The following is a 21,644-nucleotide window of genomic DNA, read 5'->3' as shown; positions in this document are numbered from 1 at the left end:
CTACAATACCCGAGTGGGGTATTGTGTCGAAAGCCTTAGCAAGGTCAAGGCAGGCTGTAAGGACTGCCTTTCCCTCATCAATGGCCTTGGTGACTGTTTCGAAGAAGTCGACCAAGTTCAAAAGGCATGATCTGCCCTTGACGAAGCCAAACAGTGTCGGGTCCAATGTCTGCAAGTCCCCGATATCTTTGTTTATGAGCTCCATTATGATCCTCTCCATAGCTTTGCAGACTAGACTTGTTAAGCTTATGGGGCAGTAATTACCAGGGTCCGTAGAGGCACCGCCTTTGTGGAGTGGGACCACAGTTGCCGTACGCCACTCCTTGGGCACGTATCCTGTGGTAAGGCTGAGATTAAACAGCTGCCTTATGTGCGGGTTTAATTCCTCATTTAGCTCGTGTAGCACACAGCCGGGGACACCATCCGGTCCCATTGATGCTGTGTTTTTAGCTTTAGAGAGAGCAGCTTTCACCTGCGCATTTGAGATGTCTGGGAGGCTACACTCCTCTGGGACAGTTATCTCTCCTTTAGGGTTGTACCCTGAAGTCCTTTAACATTGCCCCCCCCCCCCCAGGTCTGATGCATCTGTGTGCATCGATTGAGTGGTGGTGGGGAGTTGAAGAGGAATGCACTGGTTTCTCTACGATTTGCTGAATCCGCCACACTTCAGTCCTGTTTTTAAGCGGGGCAGAAGGGGAAAAAGTTTGTCTAGTGGATGTTGGCTCTGAGACCTCACATTCTTTAGGTACCATTGCAATTTTCTCATGTGCATCCTGGCTAATGGAAGCATGGGAATAGTAGCTGCCATGAGAACTAGGACTTGCAGAAATTGTCTTGCAGAGAGATGAGATTCTGAAAGTAGGCTTTGAAAATGGGTGGAGAGAGACTGCACTCCGTCCAGTGGGAGAGAGGATCTCATCAGGTTTGTTCCGATCCTTTAGCCTAGGAAAACTTTGTTGTGCTGAGGAAGAGAGGATTTTCTGTAGGTTGAGGGTGAAGCTCAAGTTGTGAAGGAGAGTCATGGTGAACTTGAGATGGGTTTTTGTAGGATGGACTCTGACCCTGCCAGAATGAGAATGGGTAGCTTTTGACTCCCTTGGTTCGGCAATGGCTGAGGCCAAGCACTTAGTAAATACTCTGGGAGCCATAGACAAGCCAAGGGCAGGGCTGTAAACTGAAAGTGTGAAGTGGCCAGTGAAGTGCAGATACTTCCTGTGGGAGGTCCTGATAGGAATGCGCAGGTAAGCATCCTTTAGATTCAGAGTGACCATGAGGGCTTGGGGTGGAATGAGGGGTAGAAGAGTTTGAAGGGAGAGCATCCTGAAGGAGGGAACCTTTAGGAACAGGTTCAGATAGGATAAATCCAGGATTGGCCTCCAAGAGCCATCCTTTTTGAAAAGGTCAGCCACTTTTTCACCAAAAAGTGCTGAGTGGTCCAAAGGTGTGTCCAGGAGTTTGGCCTTGAAATCCTCTGGGAAAGGCTGTAGTTGTAGCCATGTTATCTACTTAGTACTGAAGCTGATACAGCTGACCCGACTAAGGCTTCAGCTGCATCATAACGTAATCTCAAGGACAGTCTATTCACTTGAGAGATGAGTGCTATCCGTGAAGACAAGGAGGCTTGGCTGCACAGTCAGGGATGTCATCTAAATCTTTAGTGGCTTTGTCCAGCAGGGCTAAGGAGTATTCGGTCATAGGAGTTTGACAGTTGATGGCCCTAAATGAGAGGGTAGCAGAAGTATAAATTTTCTTTCCCAACCTCTCCACGGTCTTGCTGTATCAACTGGGAGAATTGTAGCAGTAGGCAGCAGTTTGCAGGCCCTGTCCTTAGAGATGAAAATGGTGGCTGGGTCAGCAGGGGGGCATTTAAGGAGAAATTTCTCCATCTCAGGGACCTTATACAATCTGTCTGCTCTGAGGAACCGAAGGTTGGGAGTCCGGGCTAGTGGAGGCTGAAGCAAAACCATCCAGAAAAGCAGGTTGGATGGGAGGAACAGCAGAAGGACTAGGAGTGTCTATTTGGATGAGGTCAAAAAACCTTTTCTAAACATCAGACCTAGAGGATTGCCACTTAACGTGCGCTTTCATTTTATTAACAGATTCCCCAAATGTAAGATCCTCTACAGGGGAGTCAGGTTCAACAGGAGAACCATATCGCAAGGGGGATGAGATCTGGGAGAAGTGTGAAAAAATCCTCAGAGGAGTCAGATAATCCCTCTTCTTCAAGCTGCTCTACTCTCATTTCCTGGGTTGGAGGTCTGGGACTAAGGAGGGGAGGAGCAGTGGCAAGGGGTTCTGCGGAAGGCCTAAGGACCATAAAAGCATTGAATAAGCTCTGGCTGATGGCCTGCCAATCTGGCATGCTTTCAGAGGAACGGAATAAGGTGTCTTGTCTTCTGTTTTTTCTTCAAAGGTTTAGCCAGAGTCTGGCTAGGAATAGGGCTAGGGTCACTGACTGGAAGAGTGGAGGCGGCGTCTGGTGAACTCTGACTGAACGCTGGTCCCTCCGACATCTAGAGAAGGCACCGGTAAGACCTCTGTGGACGTGTCATCTAGTTGAGATTTTGTGGCTTCCTTGGAGGTACCCACTATATCTGTATCGGCGGATCTCGGCTCCCCAGTCTAGCTAACATCAGCTACAGACTGAAGTACGGCAGACAGACACAGTGGAAGTAGGATGTGAGCACTTGGCCTTCTTCCTAGGCGGTTGAGACGGGGCGTCAAGCCCTAGCGCGGTTTCAAGAGTTGACTATTTAAGTACAGGTTTATGGCTTGCAAACAGCTGTGCAAGGTCTTCGGGACAAACAAATGGGGCAGTTTTCATGGTCATGTTCCCTGCCTAGACTACAGTGACTCTAGTCATGCGTGTCTTTGTGGGGAATCTGCTGACTGCACTTGCCTGATGACATTAACAGACTTAGGACTGAAAGAATCCCCAGCGGGGTACTTTTTTGATCAGACGTCCGCAAGTAGCAGGAGTACCTGGCATCCGACTGGAGGCTGAAAAGTTCTTGAGTCTGGTGCATGCAGACATCACTTTTATGGCCCACGTTCCAGCTGCCACGCCAGACATCTGATACACCTAGAGGGACTGAAAATCTTTGGAAATCTGGCTGGTAGAACTGGAGAGGAAAGGTAAATCCACATGTAGATTACTGCAACATTGGAATAAAAGGACATCAAGTAATATCTGTAAGTATAGCTCATTTGACTCATCAACTTTGGGGGGAAAAAACCCTGTGCAAGCAGTATAAAGGAACAAACTAATTTGACTTATGAGGCCACATTAAACTACTACAGCAAATTGTTAAAAAATGTGCTTTTGTGTGCTGTAGATACAAGTATACACAAACACGTTATATGTATATACACTATATATGTACATATATAAAAAAAATATATATACATATTTACATACATACGTACACACAAAACTGTACACAAAAATGTGCAAATGTACTTACTCGCACACATATATAAATTATCAGCATATAAGATACAGGAGAGTGCCTGGTGAAAATGTGGGAAAATACATCAAACACATTGGACAAACTACACATACAATAGTCTGAAGGATCAGTAGTCAAACATACACACAGCTGTGAGGCAAAGATCTGGCGACTGAGCCATTACGCTGTAACATGACAGCAGGAATTACTGTATATTCTTTCATAAAACTTACTTTGATTGTTGCAATATGGAAAGGAGTGGCAATTCCAAACACTGGCATGATAACAGTCTCGTACTTTTTATCAATGTAAAGTTTAATCTCCCGTATTTCTGGCTCTTTAGGTAAAAGTGAAGCATTCTTGTAAGAAACATTGGATTTGCGAGCTCTGGGAGGGGGGAAAAAGACAGACGTCAATATAGAAACAGAACTCAGAAATAAAACTAATTACTAACATTTGGCTTAAGTAAAATGAAATCCAAATCTATAAATCACCCTCTCTTGCATAGGTTTCTACATTAAAAAAAAAAAAAAGTTTTGTGAGTACTCAAATACTTGCCCAGTACACTGAATCTGAACATGGGTCCCTCTGCAGTGGATAAAACTGCAAGGAATTTCTTCCTGAAATCTCATTTGCTTTTTCTTCTTCCATTCCCATATTCAGAGGTACATACTGCTCCTGCTGTGGAAATAGAACATCCCTAGCCTATGCACCACTACATTTGCCACAAGTAAAATTTAATTTTAAAATAAAAGGATACATACATAAATGAATTGGCCTGGAAAAAGTAAAAGCTCCAACCTCATCACAAAGTACAATGTCTTCCACTAACTAGCATGTCAGTCAAAGACTGAGCTATACTACAGCACGCAAACTGTGTCCAAGTAAAAGGTAATTAGAAGACTGAGGTATGCCACAGCACGAAAACTGTGTCCAAGTAAAAGGTAATTAGAAGACTGAGGTATGCCACAGCATGAAAACAGAGTAAAAGATGATTAGAAATCAAGCAAGACAGTCTTCTTCTTTCGGCTTTTCCCGGTTAGGGGTTGCCACAGCAGATCACCTGTCTGCTCATAATTGGCAGTGGAGTTTTACAGTGTCGAGTTGCCAGCCCAACACCCAACCTTCCACAAAAGGCACACACATGCACACCCTCGCACCTAGAGCTAATTTAGAGTGTCCAATCCACCTACAGCATGTCTTTAGGATGTGGGAAGAAACTGGAGCACCCGGAGGAAACCCACATGACCACAGGGAGGACGTGCAGACTCCACACAGAAGGCACCCCAGCAGAGGATTGAACTGGAGAACCTCTCGCTGTGAGGCAGCAATGCTAAACACTGCACCACTGTGGCTGCCCAAATCAAGCAAGACAGTGAATAGCAAATATAAACAAATTAGCTAATTTAACAGTAGAACACAATGAAAGAGACTGTCCCTGTGGTCTTACCTATACCTGTGAGCTCCAAAGAAACTTTTAAAACAATACATGAACACCTCACAAAAAAACAAATGTACTTTGCCTTTTTTGTTAAAGTAAACTTACCATAACAGTAAGAGTTATATACTGCCAAGGATACAACAGTTAGACAGCTTCTAAAGCTTCAGGGAACCTTCCACACCGTAAACCTTCAGTTAGCTTGACCAGAGCGGACTAAAAGGAGAGGTTTGGGCTCCAAGCCCTTCACAGCTTTCATGACACAAGGAAGAGGGAGGCTGAGCCCTGAAAGGACAATGCTAGGAAAGAAAAGTTGCGTAAAATCTTACTATAACCATAGATTTTCTTCTCTTCAGTGTTACAGTGTTCTACATGTGGGTTTACTCCTCTTGCTTCCCGTACATCCAGCTAGTATGCAAAAGTTTTCAGTCTCTCTGTGGTGCATAGGACGTCTGATGTGGCTGAAGAGACATGGGCCATAAAAGTGATGTCTGCACACACCAGCCCTCAGAACTGAAAGCCCCATTTGGAGCCAGTCCTAGGAAGGGAAATGCCAGTCCTGAGCCATCCAGAAAGGGAAATCCAATGTGACAGGAGGGGAAGGAATACTGCAACATGGAAGAGAAGAACATCACGGTTACGGCAAGATTTTACACAACTTTTCTATGTCCTTCGATTCCAATGCAGCAGTATTCTACATGTGGTGAGTGAAAAAGCTCACCGTGAGGGGGGAGGAGGTCTAGAAGCTGCTTCCAGGAATCCATGAAGGATATCCCTGGCGAACCCCGCCCTGGCTCTAGAAATATGGTCTAGTTTGTAATTCTTGGTAAAGGTATGTGCTGATGACCAAGTGGCTTATTTCAGAATAGAAGAGGTATCCAGGCCTTTGAAGAAGGCTCTTGAGGAGGCCATAACCCTGTTCGAGTATGCCTTGCAATGATTTTCCAAGATATTGGGAGTAGAAGGTGATGGCTTTGGAGATTCATACCCAAATAGTCTGTTTGGTTACTGGTTTCCCAAAGCTCTGGGATGAAAGGAGACAAACGTTCGTCTGCCTGTCTGACGGACCTGGTTTTATGCAGATAAAACTGGGGTTGTCTATGAAAATCCAGGGAGTGACATACTCTCCCACAGTCCCCCCTATGGGTTAGGGAAAAAGGATGGTAGGTGGATGGCCTGATTCAGCGATAGGTCATTCACCACCTTGGGCATGAAGGAAGGGTTAGTTCCAAGAGTAATCCCGTCATTGTGGCAAACTAGAAAGGGTGGAATGGCTACAAGGGCTTGTAATTCTGAGACCCTTTTGGCTGATGTTAAGGCCAGTAGTAGTACAGTTTTCCAAGTACAGTGTTTTAGAGAAGCTTTGTCTACTGGCTCAAATGAAGAAAGCGTAAGCTTTTCCAAAACAAAGTTAAGATCCCATGGTGGTGGTGGTGGGGGGGGGGGTTCAGGGAGGCCTGAGGTGGAGTACCCCTTTGAGAAAAAGCTTAGCAGGGGAGTCTGGATGCTAAAGAGGGAGCCAGAGGAAGGCATGCTGAAATTGCAGACAAGTGAGCTTTAATGGAAGAATAAGCCAAACCTGACTGCAATAGCTCACACTGGTAAGACAGGACTAAAGGAGTCTCACTTGCAAACGGGTCCCAGCTGTCTACTGTGACACCATACACACCATATAGTGAACCTTTTCCACTTAGAAGGCAGGATTTTCTGGTATTTGGTTCCTGGCCTCCTGCAGGACATTTAGCACATCCTCATCATAAAGGTGTTTGAATGGGATCAGGATCCTATCAGCCACAGGGTGAGGTGAAGTAGCTGCCACTGTGGGTGCATCTGGCATCCCTTGAGCTGTGTGATAAGGTCCACTCTGACAGGTAACTTGTGGTGATTGCCCTTGGACAGTTTTAGAAGTAGGGGAAAACCAGTGCCGCCTTGGCCAGTAGGGAGTCACCAACATGATTTTTTTGTCTGCCCTGCTGAATTTTCAGCAGCACCTTCTGAATTAGTGGGAAGGGGGGAATGCATATAGAAACTTCCCCTTCCATGAAATTGAAAAGACATCTGTTGCCAGTGCCTGTGGGCCTGGTATTCTGAAGCAAAACACAGGAAGTTGCCTGTTGATGGAGGAGGCAAACTGGTCTATTTGAGGAATACACCCCACCAGTGGACCAAGTCCAGGAAGACATCCCTGTGAAGCATCCATTTGTTGTTTGTGATGGCTCCGCTGAGATAAATCGGCCCAGGAGTTGATGAGAGAGGGAATATAGACTGCCTGCAGAGTCGCTCCCTGTGAGGTGGCCAGCTCCCAAACTAGAAGAGCTGGTCTGCAAAGGAGGTATCACTTGGCCCCTCCCAGTTTGTTGAAATACCACAGAACCATGGCATTGTCCGTGAAGATCTTCAGGGGACCCTGTTAGAGACAGGGTAGGAAGGCTCAAAGAGCCAGATAAATTGCCCTCATCTCTTGAAGACTGATGTGTTCTCATTTGTGTGGCTCTGGCCACAGGCCCAGAACTTTTTGATGGCCCAGAGTTGCTCCCCGGCCCAAATCTGAGGCATCTGTATGCATGACCTGTGTGGGTTGGAGGGGAAGGCCTGGGTTGCAGGTCACTTTGTGCCAGCCACCACTGGATTTCTAGTTTGAGACAAGGGATGAGGGGGATCCTGTATTCCAGTGGGTGTGTGTGTGTGTGTGTGTGTGTGTGTGTGTGTGTGTGTGTGTGTGTGTGTGTGTGTTGGGTCCAGACTAACCATAGATACCATTGTAGCTTTCTTGGATGCAGTACTGCAAGTTGTAGCAAAGAGATGGTGGCTGCCATGTAACCCAGGAGCCCAGGGTACTGTTTTGCTGTCAATTCTGTATTGGAGGACCAGAAACAGATGTTCTGTCAGAGTGTCTGCCTTTTTTTTGGGGGGGGGGGGCTTTCATAAAATCGGTGTGAATTCTGCCCCCAAGAATGACAATGTCTTGAGTTGGCTCCAGGTGGGATTTTGGGGAATTTATCTGGAATACCAGAGAATAACCGGGACATTACAAAGAATGTGAAGGGGGGTCTCTGTCGCCTGCCTGAATTAGGTCATTCAGGTAAGGGAATGTGTGTATTTCCTTTGTCCTGCAATAAACAATCACTAGAGCCAAGCATTTGAAGACCCTGGGTGCAGTAGAAAGCCTAAAGGGCAAGGCAGAGAACTGATAGTGAGAACAGCCCACCAAGAACCTTAAATATGTCCTGTATGTGGGTCTTATGGGGATGTGAAGGTAAGCATTCTTTATAGCTAGGGTGGCCATGAACCCTAGGAAGAGTGTAGGAAGAGTCAACATCCTGAAGGTTGGGACCTGTAAAAATAGATTGAGATGGGACAAGTGTAAAATAGGCCTCCAAGGTCCGTTCCCTTCTGGGGACGAGAAAAATTCTGGAGTAGAAACCGCTTCTTTTTCCTACTGTAGGCACCGATATGATGGTGCCCTGAGCTAGCAGAGCTGGCAACACAGGTTGTAGGAGGTGCAGTTGTTCTGATGGTGGTTGTGGGATGTCTTTTCTCTTTGGTGGGTAGAGCCAGGACATGAAAAAACCTTTCTGAAGGACTGCTGAGACCCATTTGTCCGATGTGATGAGAGTCCACGCAAGGAGGCAGTCAGAGAGATGGAGTAATAGAGAGGGAGGGGGTGAAGGAGGCAAGGTTGGCAGGTAGTGAAATGCTACCTGCCCTATCTGGAAAAGGCAGACTCTGGCTAAAGAAGGGAGACGCTCTAGCTGGGGGGGGGGGGGTCATTTCCTTATAAGCTTTCTATTGTCTTGCAGAAGCAGCAGGATGGGAGTGTTTTCGTATGAAATGAGTTCTGGCTGGGCAGTTTCTTTGAAACTTTGGTATTGGGGAAACCAGCTGGTGTTTTAGGCCCTGCATTTCTTTCTCTTTCTGCTGAAGTGACTTAGAGGTTAGCCACTTTAGCACCAAACAATGCTGTATTGTCCGGGGGGGGGGGGGTGGGCATCAATAAGCTTTGACCTAAAGTCCTCTGGAAGTGGCTGTAAGCGTAGCCATGAGTATCTCAATGCAGAAGCCAATGCTGCAGACCTAAGCTAAGGCTTCTGCAGCATCATAACTGCACTTCACTGAGTGCCTGGTAACCTGGGAGGTAAGGGCCAGAAGGGAAGCCTTAGGCAGGGGGAAGGTGGGAGGGATCGTAAGAATGAATGGCAAGATGGACAACAAACATGGAATGTTATGGCGAGTACATAACTTCTTTATGTTAAGTTGCCCTATCTCACCTTCATTCATACTGGTTGTAACAGTGTCCCTAGCACCATATTCCCTACACTTTTCAGCACAGTGGAACCAAAGGAGGCCCTGTCCCTGGAAGCCAAATGTACTTTGTAATGAGCGATAAAGGTGTGAGGTCTTGCCCACGTAGCAGCAGCACAAGTACTGTCCATTGATAGTCTAGCTAGATAAGCAGATGATGTTGCCATGGCCCTAGTAGAGTGACCTTTGACTTTGAATGTTAGTGTTCTGTTAGCAGAACTGTAAATAAAGGTAATACAATTTGAGAGTGAGACTAAGAGACTGGCATGCCTTTTTTGACTTCTGAAAAAGAAACAATTGATCAGACTTCCTGAAATCTTTGGTTCTATGTAAAAAGAAGCGAAGTTGTCTATGCACATGTAATTGGCGCTGTTTGTATTCTGCCTTGTTGCCATGATTAGGGAAAAACACCGGCAGCACAATAGATTGATTAAAGTTATTTTGCGAACACACTATTTTATTTTACATTTGTTAACGGGGGGTGTCTGAGCCGAAAAGGCCCTTTTTCAGCAGAGGCCCGGGGAGAAAAGCTCCACATAGAAAAGTTACAGATGCATTTAGATATTTAGACATGATCAGTATACACACAAATTACAAGACATTTTTTTTTACAGTGGTATGCAGCACAACAGTTACAGTGCAGAGAAAGAAAATATTAATTTAAAAATAAAGGTAATTAATAGATTTGTGGTACAGCTGAAATTTGGAACATAGGTAGAATACATACATAGTACATTAGCCAGTGTTTGAGAGTAAGAGTGAAAACTATTATCAAGTACTCTAGGTTTAGTATGCGTACCTTATCTGCTTTCATTAGCCTGGTTCTCAGAGTCAGGCTTCACGTTAGCAGTAAGACATATCTTAGTATCCTCACATAAAGCTTCAACAAGGAAGCTATATTCCAGTAAATGGAAAAGGTTCTCATATTGGGCATTGAGAAGAAACATTGATCCCTTTTCTGCTCCGATCAGATCACTTTAGGTAAAAAGGATGGGTTTGTTCGGAGAGATACTCTATCTTTATGAAAGATCAAGTAAGGAGATTTAATTGATAAAGCTTGTAATTCTGAAACTCTCCCTGCTGAAGTAATAGCAACCAATAAAATTGTTTTCCAAGATAGGAATTTGAGGTCACATGTTGAGGGTTCAAAGTGGGGTAAGGTGAGAGACGTTAGAACAAAATTCAAATCCCATGGTGAGAGAAGTTCTTTAATGGGAGGTCTTAATAAGCAAGTACCTTTTAAGAACGCTTTACACAATCTGTGTGACAGCAAATTAGGAGTCCTGTCACCTATATGAAAATTTGAAATTGCAGCTAATTGTAATTAAATAGTAGCTGCTGCTGAACCTTGTTGAAAAAGCTGAGAGGAACTAAAGAATAGAGCTGATTGCAGCAGAAAAGGGATCAATGTTTCTTCTCTGCCCAATACGATAACCTTTTCCATTTACCGGAATATAGTTTCCTCGTTGAAGCTTTATGTGAGGATACTAAGATACATCTTACAGCTGGCGTGAAATTGTGAAGTTGGAAACTGGAGCAGCCATGCTGTCAACTTGAGGGTTAGAAGAGAGAAGGTCTGGAACTGGGTCCAGCACAGTACAGTGTACCTACCATAAATGTAGATGTTAGAGTGTATTCACTGTTGCAGTCATTACACTTGGGTTATCTTGCTGGCAGGCTACCCGCAGTCGGGCCTGAATTCCAGAGTTCTGGTCCGGTGTCGGTTGCTGTCGCCTCTTCCCTGACGTCAGTGCGCCAGTGTTATAAAAGATGCAGCCAATGCAATTTTCTTCAGTTTTTCTTGCCCCAGAAGTCAGGTGCCCCCCAAAAGGTAGGCTAAAAAAAAATTCTGCTTACAAAAAAGCATGCAGTAACAATCATTAGCTTCATCTACAAGCAAATACACCACATAGGTTGTATAGGATAGAGAAGTATAGATAAGTCCCAGCAAATAAAAGGGGGATGGTGGGAGGGTAACCTGGACTGAAACAGTGAATACATTCGAACATCTACATTTATGGTAGGTACACAACTGTACTATGTTCATTGTGTTGCACTGTTGCAGTCATTACACTTGGGTTGAATCCCAAAGCTGAGGTTGGGAGGCTGGGCCTAGATAGAATTAGGAGTGGCTATGAGGCCCTGCAGAACTGCAGTGGCAAAGCCTGCTCTGGATTTAGAGTAAAGAGGTAAGTGGTAGTGCTTTGTAAAAGTGTGCACTGAAGTCAAAGTTGCAGCCTCCAAAGTACCCCTGGTTGGTACTCCTCTGAGGAAGGCTGCTGAAGTGGCTGCTGCTCTGGCTGAATGTGGCCTAATGCCCTTAGGCAATGATTTGCCACATTGTGAATAGCAGAAACGAATGCAGTGGCCTGTCCATTTTGAAATAGTCTGCTTTGAAATAGCCTTTCCTTGTGATTCTGCAGCATATGCCACTAAGAGTTGCTCAGTCTTTCTGAAAGCTTTAGTTTTGTCCAAGTAGAAGCGTAACTGTCTGTGTATGTCCAATGAATGCAGAAGTCTCGCCCCTTTATTCTTTGGGTTTGGATAAAAGGTAGGCAAATGAATGGTTTGGTTAAGAGCCATACTGGAGACTACCTTAGGCATAAATGTTGGGTTTGTCCTTAGAGAAACCCTGTCCGGATGGAAAATAATAAAAGGTTCCACAGCCATTAATGCCTGTAACTCAGACTTCTTGCTGAAGTTATTCCTAGGTTCAGAGCTGTTTTCCATAAGAATTTTATTTCAGCTGTATTGGCTGGCTCAAAAGGAGGCAGTGTGAGCTTTTCCAAGACAAAATTGAGAACCCATGCAGGTATTGAGGCTCTCCTTGGAGGTCTTATGTTTTTGGCCCCTCTGAGGTACCGTCTTAACAGTGGATGTGAAAAAATAGGTGGGTCCGTATTGTAATGAGCTGAAATGGCAGAGGCATGTATCTCAATTGATGAGAAGGATAGGCCTTTGTCCAGCATCTCAGTTAGGTATTGTAAAATCTTAGAAATATTTGGTACAAGTGTGTCAATTCCTTGTGCCTGGTTCCAAGCACAGAATCTCTTCCATTTTTCTGAATAAGATTTTCTGGTGCTGGGCCTCTTGGCTTCCAAAATAAAATCCATAACCACTTTAGAGAGAGGTGTATTCTGAATGGTTACATTATTCGCCATGCAGCCAGATTTAGGGTTCTGAGATGGCTGTGCAGGATCTGATTGTTTTGTTGGGTCAGTAATGAGGAATTTGAGGCAATGTCCAGGCTGGGCCTTGAGACAAGCTCTTTAGGATTGGGTACCAGTGCTGGCGTGGATAATCCAGGGCAATCAGTATCATTCTTGGCTTCTCTTGTCTGACCTTTAGGAGTACTTTGGGGAGGAGAGGCAGTGGGGGAAAGGCATATACTGTAAGGTTTTTCCAGCTGAATGACAGGGCATCCACTTTCCATGCTTGCTTGTGATAAGTCCTTGTGCAGAATCGCTGTAGTTGGCAGTTGTGAGGGGAGGCAAATAGATGTCTGGGCATCCCCATTTCCTTGTTATCATGCTGAAGATTTGTGGATCTAATTTCCACTCGTGAGGGTCCATGAGGTTTCTGCTTAGTCTGCCAGAGCATTTGTTTTTCCTGGCAGAAATTGTGCTTGCAGGTGTACTTGATAAGTCAATGATGCGTTCCACAAAATCATGGCTTGTCTGCAGAGGGGGTAAGAATGTGTGCCTCCCTGTTTATGTACCACATGACTATAGTATTGTCCGTCTATCAGCAATTGTCCTGGATGAAGTAGATCCTTGAAGGCTGTCAGGGCAGTTTGTACAGCTAGCATCTTTTTTTGATTGATGTGAAGATGCCTTTGGCTTGCGGGCCATGTGCCTTCAATACATTTTCCTGCCATGCGGGCCCCCCAGGCATAATCTGATGCATCTGTTGTTAGTGTTTGCCTGGCTGTGGGTAAAGTGAATAGCTATCCCTTGTTGTGGTGACAGGCCTGTGCCTACCATCGAAACTCCTGTTGCAGGCAGGGAATGAGGGTAATTAATGATTCCAGGCTGTGGCAATGTGGAGTCCAAACACTTTTTAGATAACATTGTAGCTTCCTCATATGCAGTCTTGCATTTGGAATTAGCAGAATGCAGGATGCCATGTAGCCCAAAGCCTGCAGAATTTTTCTTGCAGATAACTGGGCCTTTGTTGCCATGCTTTCGAAGAAAGAAGTCAGTTGCCTTTGTTTGTCTGGCATGAGATAAGCCATCTGGGCAGTTGTATTTAAGCTTGCACCCAGGAATATTATCTCTTGAGAGGGTACTAGTTTTGATTTTGTTTCGTTTACTGTGTACCCTAGGCAAATTAGTAATCTTTTTAAAATGCCAGCTGCTTTAGAAGAACGTCTTTGGTCTCTGCTTGAATAAGGCAGTCATCAAAGTAGGGATATATATGAATTCCTCTGTCTGCAAAATGCTATTACTGGTGCCAGGCATTATGTGAAGACCCTGGGCGCAGTAGATAAGCCAAAGGGCAGTGCAGAGAATTGGTAGTGCATTGACCCAGCTATGAATCTGAGGTATCTTCTGCAAGATTGTCTTATTGGGACATGCAAGTATGCCTCTGAGGTCCAAAGTTACAAGCCAAGCCTTCTTGCCCAGCATGGGCAGAAGCTGCTGCAGAGTCAACATTTTGAATTTTGGAACATCCAGAAAAGTGTTTAGAATAGACAGGTCCAGAATTGGTCTCCAGGCTTTGTCCGTTCTTGGTACTAATAAAAGTCTTGAGTAAAATCCTTGTCCCTGCTCTTGTTGTGGTACTGGCTGAATAGCCCTCATGCCCATGAGAGATGAAAAGTACAGTTTTGTACCTACCATAAATGTAGATGTCCGATAGGTATGCATCTGCAGTCATAACATATGGGTTGTCCTGCCTCAGGCAGCCCTTCGGTCGGCCGGATTCCAAAGTCTGGGTCTGGCCTCGGCTGATGTCGCACTTTCCCCGACGTCAGAGCGTCTGAGGTATAAAAGCATCAGCAGACGCCATCTTCCTCAGTCTTTCTTGCCCCAGATGCCAGGTGCCCTCTAGGAAGGCTAAATTTGGAGAAATGCAATAAATTCCAAACATTTGCAAAAATATATACATATATATATATATATATATATATATATATATATATATATATATAAATATACATATATATATATATATATATACATACAAACAAATACACCATAATAGATCCCCCAGCTAGCTAATAGAGGGGTAAGCACCCTAGGAATACCACAGAGGGGAAGGAGGGAGTGTATACCTGACTGCAGATGCATACCTATTGGACATCTACATTTATGGTAGGTACAAAACTGTACTATGTCCTTCAAGGATGCATCTGCAGTCATAACATATGGGTAGAATACCATAGCCTATCTGGGGGAGGAGGTACTAAGAAAAGGATGGTGTAGTTAAGAGACCCTGCAGGACTGCAGTAGCAAAACCTGCTCTGGATCTGGAGTATAAGGGTAAATTGTAATGCTTGGCAAAAGTATGCACGGAGCTCCATGTAGCAGCTTCTAAAATGTCCTTGGTAGCCACCCCCCTTAGGAAGGCTGTAGTGGTGGCTGTGGCTCTTGTGGAATGAGGCCTAATATTCACAGGAACAGTCTTTCCATGAAAGGAGTAGCAAAAACGAATGCAATTTCCTATCCATTTTGATATTGTCTGTTTGGAAATTGCTTTTCCTTGTGTCCCAGCAGCATATGCTACAAACAGTTGGTCAGTCTTTCTGTAACTTTTAGTTCTGTCCAAATAGTAGCGTAATTGTCTGTGGATATCCAGAGTGTGGAGAAGTTTCTCCCCTTTATTTTGTGGATTTGGGAAGAATGTAGGCAAATGAATTGCTTGGTTCAAGGATACTCTAGATACCACCTTTGGCATAAAAGTTGGGTTGGTTCTTAATGAAACTCTGTCCTGATTAAAAATAAGAAATGGCTGCACTGCCATTAAAGCTTGTAACTCAGATACTCTTCTTGCTGAAGTTATGGCCAGAAGGAATGCAGTTTTCTAGGATAGAAACTGTGGATCTGCCGATGCAGCTGGTTCAAATGGAGGAAGTGTAAGTTTTTCCAGCACAAAGTTAAGGTCCCAAGTAGGTAAAGGTGGTCTCCTTGGAGGATTGATATTTTTGATTCCTCTGAGAAATTGTCTTAAGAGAGGATGCGAGTAGACAGGAGGATTTACATTGTATTCTGCTGAAATTGCTGAGGCATGTATTTTAATGGAAGAATAAGACAGGCCATTGTGGAACAATTCTGCTAAGTATTCCAGTATATGTGACATGTTCATCACTGTCACATCAAGGCCTTTTGTTGTGTTCAAAATGAGAAATCTTTTCCACTTTGCTGAGTATGCCTTCCTTGTGGAAGGGCGGCGAGCTTCAATAATAATGTCCTTTACCCTCTGGGATAAGCTGTCCTGGGAAGGAGTCATGGTATTCTCCAGGCAGTTAGCTGCAAGGTCTTTAGGTTGGGATGCAGGATCTTGTAATTGTTCTGCGTCAGAAGAAGAGGCCATAATGGGAGGCGCCACGGTTTTGTCTGTGACAAGCTCTTCAACAGTGGGTACCAATGCTGCCTTGGCCAGTCTGGAGCTATCAGAATCACTTTTGGCTGTTCTGCCCTGATCTTCAGTAAAACCTTGGACATTAATGGGATTGGTGGGAAAGCATAGACTTTTCAGGCTTTCCAGCTGAAAGAGAGACAGTCCACCTTCCATGCTTGTGGATGGTATGTCCTTGTGCAAAAAATTTTCAGTTGATTGTGGGGTGAGGCGAACAGATCCATCTCGGGCCTTCCCCATGTCTGTGTTATGAGTAAGATGATGTCTGGGTGCAGCATCCATTCGTGTGCATCCATGGTAGTTCTGCTTAAACTGTCTGCCAGAGTATTGTCTTTCCATGGCACGAACTGGGCCTGTAGTTGTATATTGTGTTTCAAACAAAGATCCCATAGATTCATAGCCAGTCTGCATAGAAGGTAGGAATGCGTGCCTCCTTGCTTGTTTATGTACCACATAACTGTGGTGTTGTCTGTCCTTATTAGCAGGTGGCCTTGTTGAAGGAATGGTTTGAAAGCCTCGATTGCATGTATCACTGCCAGCATTTCCTTTTGGTTTATGTGCATTTGCAGCTGCCCTTGAGACCATAGCCCTTGGATACATTTGTCCTCCATGTGTGCTCCCCAACCTCGGTCTGAAGCGTCCGTGGTGATGGTTTGGTTTGCGTTTGGTTTGAAGAAAGGCAACCCTCTGTTGGTCTGGCAGGCTTGAGCCCACCACAGGAATTCCTTTTGAAGGCAAGGTATGATTGGAATCAGAGTTTCTAAGCTGTGACTGTGCTGAGGCCATACACTCCTTAGGTACCATTGCAATCTTCTCATATGTAGCCTGGCTTGTGGAATTAGTATTATGCAGGATGCCATGAAACCCAGGGCCTGCAGGATTTTCCTTGCAGTTAGCTGAGTTTGTCTTGTCAGATTCTTGACGTAATCTGGAAGTTGTTTCTGTTTTTCTTCCGTGAGAAAGGCCATTTGGGTGGTTGTGTCTAGATCTGCACCCAAAAAGGTTATCCTTTGGGATGGTACAAGTCTTGATTTTTGGATGTTGACTGTGTATCCCAAGGCCTGTAATAGCTGGATGGCATAGTCTAAGTCCTTTAACAAATTTGTCTTGCTGTCCGCTTGTATCAGGCAGTCGTCCAGATATGGGTAGATTTGAATCCCCTGAAGTCTGCAGTGTGCAATTACTGATGCCAGGCATTTCGTGAATACTCTGGGCGCAGTAGATAAGCCAAAGGGCAATGCTGAGAATTGATAATGCTCTGATCCTGCAAGAAATCTGAGGTGTCTTCTGCAACTCTGTCGAATGGGGACATGCAGGTATGCCTCCTTGAGATCTAGAGTCACCAGCCAAGACTCCTTGCCTAGCATGGGAAGAAGCTGCTGTAGGGTCAGCATCTTGAATTTCGGCACAATGAGGTAAGTGTTCAGTGCGGACAGATCGAGAATAGGCCTCCATTGATTTTCTTTCCTTGGAACAAGGAATAACCTTGAATAAAAACCTTGGCCTTGTTCTGAGAGAGGAACCTTCTCTATGGTTTTCATTTGTAGTAATTTGGTGATTTGCTTCAAAGCCTCCGCCCTCTGATTTGGTGGCAGGCCTGGCATTCCTTTTCTTTTTGGCAATGTGTGAAAATGGAACCTGTATCCTTTGTCTATTATTTGCAGTGTCCATGAGTCCCTTGTAATGTAATGCCAATTTTCTGAAAATAAAGAAAGCTTTCCGCCCAATGGTGCTTCTAATTGAGCCCTGGTTGGCGGAGTCAAAAGTAAGTCATTGTATTTGTCCTGGTGTAGCAGTTGTTGCTGTTCCTGCACTACCTCTCTGGCTGGGTGGCTGCCACTGACTGCCTCTGTAGTGGCCTCTAGCTTGCCCTCTACCTCTGGTACGCCTGTTCCTGCCTCTCTGTGATCTGTCCGAGTCCGGAAAGGACCAATTCTTAGTAGGCCAATTTCTGCTGAATCTCAGTGGTTGTACCTGCAGAAAGTCCTTGACTGTTTGCACAGATTTTGCCTTTTCTTCAAACTTCTTTAAGACCTCCTGGGCCTTGGAACCAAATAATTTTTGTTTTTCCATTGGAGCATCCAGGAGCTTAGCTTTAACATGATCCGGTAGAGATTGTTCCTTCAACCAGGCATGCCTTCGTATAACTGCCCCTGTCATTGCTGACCTACATGAAGCTTCCAGTGCATCATAACCACATTGCAAAAAATGGTTGCTAACCTGCTGTGAGTTATGTACCAGATCCTGAAGAGATTTACGGTCAAGGGGTTCAGAGGAGGAAAGTTTCTTATACAATTCATCTAACAAATACTCTTGGTACTGAATCATATGGAATTGACAATTTAATGCCCTCATAGAAAGAGTTGCAGAAGTATAAACTTTCTTTCCCCATCGCTCTAAAGCTCTAGATTCCCTTTCAGAAGGTAAAGGATTTTTAGCAGTGGCAGCTGCAACCCCTTTTGGGCCCTGTGAAATGGTTTCTGGGTCTGCAGTGTGGGCCTTGTACAGGTGAAAATGAGAATCCGGGACCCTGTAGTACCTATCAGGTTTGGCAGGAGCCGGAGGGAGAGAATCAGGGGCTGTACTAACAGAGTACACATCATCAATAACATTAAAAACAGGAGGTATAGCCAAAGGCCTATGCTGAGATAAATGCAAAAAGGCCCTTAATCTTTTTCTAGAATCAGAAAATTCCTGGCCCTGCCATTGGAAATGTTCTCTCATAGAATGCAGTGTCTCACCAAAAGAAAACTCTTCAGCAGGGGAGGCCGAAGGAATAGATTCTTCAGCATCAGAATCTTCGTAGGCCGAATAAGCCTCCTGCTGGTGCTCTGACAACACAGATTCATCCGTAGACTCATCTGAAGAGTGGGGGTCAGAGGGCTCAACCCTGGGCCTTTTGTCTGGAGGTGGAAGAGCCCCTGTCCGGGTGAGGTTGAGAACCTCTAATTAAGGAGATAAGATCCTCTGCTAGGCTGAGAATTTGAGTGCTGGTAGAAGGCCTCTGAGAGGTAGACTTGGGAGGCAAAGCTTTGGCAAGTTAGGCAGCTTTAGCCCTAGAGAAGGCCTTAATGGACATGGATGCAGGGGGTCTGGCTGCACCACGTGCAGGGGTGGACTTGGCCTGGACACCGGTTTCCGTAGGTAGTTCAATAACCGACTCGGACGGAGCCTCCGAGGCAGAGGTAGTCGGTTGTAAGGTTTCAGCAACAGGAAGCACCGAGGACTCTGTTTCAGCCGAAACCGAGACACTCGCGGTAGGCCTGACCGAGGTTTCAGCCGAAACCGCGGGCCGCGAGGGTCGGTCCTTGTCCTTCCGTTTTTTAACTACACATGAAGTCGGAGTCTCCGATGGCATTTTATACGCAAAGTTAGCCCCAAAATATTCCTCTGCAAACTCCGACCGACGCCTAAGCGTTCGTCGGTTGAAGGAAGCACAAGCAGAGCAGGCAGAGACGTCGTGGTCCGGGCCTAAGCAAGGGAGGCAGTAAGAGTGGAAATCCTTATGAGGTATTTGTTTCCCACAAGTTAAACAATTATTTACTTTATCTGACATCAGCTGAGGCAAGAAAGAGTCCCCAACGGGGTACTTAGCTTTTTCGAAGTCTTCGGTAGCTGAATCAAAGGAGCTGGCCGACCAGCACTTGCGAACTGCTTCTGCTTCGGGCACCGCGCGGCAAGAAATACTGAGGAAGATGGCGTCGGCTGATGCTTTTATACCCCAGATGCTCTGACGTCGGGGAAAGTGCGACATCAGCCGAGGCCAGACCCAGACTTTGGAATCCGGCCGACCGAAGGGCTGCCTGAGGCAGGACAACCCATATGTTATGACTGCAGATGCATCCTTGAAGGACATCTTGCTTTTGTGCCTCTGCCCATTGATTGTGTGGCAGGTCTGGCATACCTTTTGCCTTTGGAAGGGTGTGAAAGTGGAACCTGTAGCCCTGAGAAACTACATTTAAGACCCATTTGTCCTGGGTGATCATGTGCCAAATTTGTGAAGAAAGTGCTAGCTTTCCCCCCTAAGGGTGCTGCCAAAAGATAAGTGCTTGGCACTGGCAGAAGAAAGTCATTGGGACTGTTTCCTATATGGGTGTGATTTGTCTTCTCAACTTTTGGAGGTAGAAGCACCCCATTGTTTGGGCCTGTATGAGCCCTGGGAATGTTGTCTGCCTCTAGGGTGCCTGTATCTGCCTCTGTGGCCTGCCTGACACTACATAGGACCAATTTTTTTAAAGGCCAGTTCCTGCTAAATCTGGGTGGTTGTACCTGTAAGAAATCCTTTACTGTCTGCACAGATTTCGCTTTATCCTTCATTTTCTTCAACACCTCTTCTGCCTTGACACCAAACAAAGTATCATGCTGTAATGGAGCATCCAATAAGTTCATTACAGCCGAGTGACGTCTCCAGGCATTTCTGCAGTTACACCCTGCTGCTTCTCTAGGCGTCAAATATTGCCTGTTCATATTTGCATTAATAATTCCAAAACCATGTTACATACAAGGTATTGAAAAAATTTATCTTGAAGCACACGATAGCAAACACAATTGTATTGATATATGACCTCTGTCAATGGGTATTTGTTAAAAATGTAAGGTGATAACTTCAATTTTTAAATGCTGAAGCCACGCCCACTAGGAGTTAAAGGTGCACACTCAAAAGAGCTCTACTGGGGGGAATGGGCATGATCAGGCAGATTCTGTTCCTTTAACCAAGCATACCCTCTGACAGAACCTGCAACAGCGGCCCTGAAGAGGCCTCCAGTCAATCAAAAAGTACAGTTTTGTACCTACCATAAATGTAGATGTTCGAGGATCCACATTGCTGCAGTCCTAACTATTGGGGTAGTCCGCTGTCCAGTCGGCCCGAATACCAAAGTATATGGCTGACGTCGGTCACGGCGCATTAGACTGACGTCAGTACGTCAGGGTACTAATGCGCATGACCGACGTCATATCCTCAGTCTTTTCTTGCCCCAGATGTCAGAAGACCCTAAAAAGACAAGGCCAAAACCAAAAACACCAAACATACCTGCACCAAAAATATATACAACATATACAAAGGTACCAGAATATATTCTCACCTACAGAACCACCCCTAAACACAGAGGGGCAGGAGGGAGGGTAAATTGGACTGCAGCAATGTGGATCCTCGAACATCTACATTTATGGTAGGTACAAAACTGTACTATGTTCTTCATTCCACATTGCTGCAGTCCTAACTATTGGGTAGAATCCCAAAGCAGAGGTAAGGGAGGCTGGCAAATCATAAGGAAGCAGGAGCTGATAACATGCCTTGCAAAATAGCTGTGGCAAAACCAGCCCTAGACTTAGAGTAGAGAGGAAGGTGGTAATGCTTAGAGAAAGTATGCACTGAACTCCAAGTAGCTGCCTCCAAAATATCCTTAGTTGCCACCCCCCTTAGAAATGCTGTTGAAGTGGCAGTAGCCCTAGTGGAATGAGGCCTAATCCCAGCTGGAATCTCCTTGCCATGATGGGAATAACAAAAAGCAATGCAAAACCCAATCCACCTAGAAATAGTTTGTTTTGACACAGGCTTGCCCTGCGAACTCAAAGCAAAAGAAACAAACAACTGCTGAGACTGCCTAAAATCTTTAGTCCTGCTTAAATAATAACGCAATTGCCTGTGTACATCTAAAGTGTGCAAAATCTTTTCCCCTTTATTTTGGGGATCTGCATAAAAAGTAGGCAAATGAATAGTTTGGTTTAAAGCCACACTAGAAACCACCTTAGGCATAAAGGAAGGATTAGTACGTAATGATACCCTATCCTTATGAAAAATCAAAAAAGGCTCAACCGCCATAAGGGCCTGCAACTCAGAAACCCTTCTAGCAGAAGTAATGGCCAACAAAAAA

General features: G+C 45.1%; 1 protein-coding gene across 1 annotated transcript in view; it reads right to left on the bottom strand.

Annotated features, from left to right (window-relative positions):
* The window catches only part of SUPT16H (SPT16 homolog, facilitates chromatin remodeling subunit), a 3,088,153-nt gene that overhangs the window by 1,183,394 nt on the left and 1,883,115 nt on the right, over positions 1-21,644 (bottom strand). Inside the window, exon 13 of the mRNA XM_044058195.1 lies at positions 3,683-3,836. Coding sequence (XP_043914130.1) covers positions 3,683-3,836 — 154 coding nt within the window. The remainder of the gene's footprint in view (positions 1-3,682; positions 3,837-21,644) is intronic.

Source organism: Protopterus annectens, chromosome 16.part0 (genome assembly GCF_019279795.1).
Source record: "Protopterus annectens isolate FY-2018-M chromosome 16.part0, PAN1.0, whole genome shotgun sequence".
Taxonomy (NCBI): domain Eukaryota; kingdom Metazoa; phylum Chordata; order Ceratodontiformes; family Protopteridae; genus Protopterus; species Protopterus annectens.
This window is presented reverse-complemented; position numbering and strand designations above follow the sequence as displayed.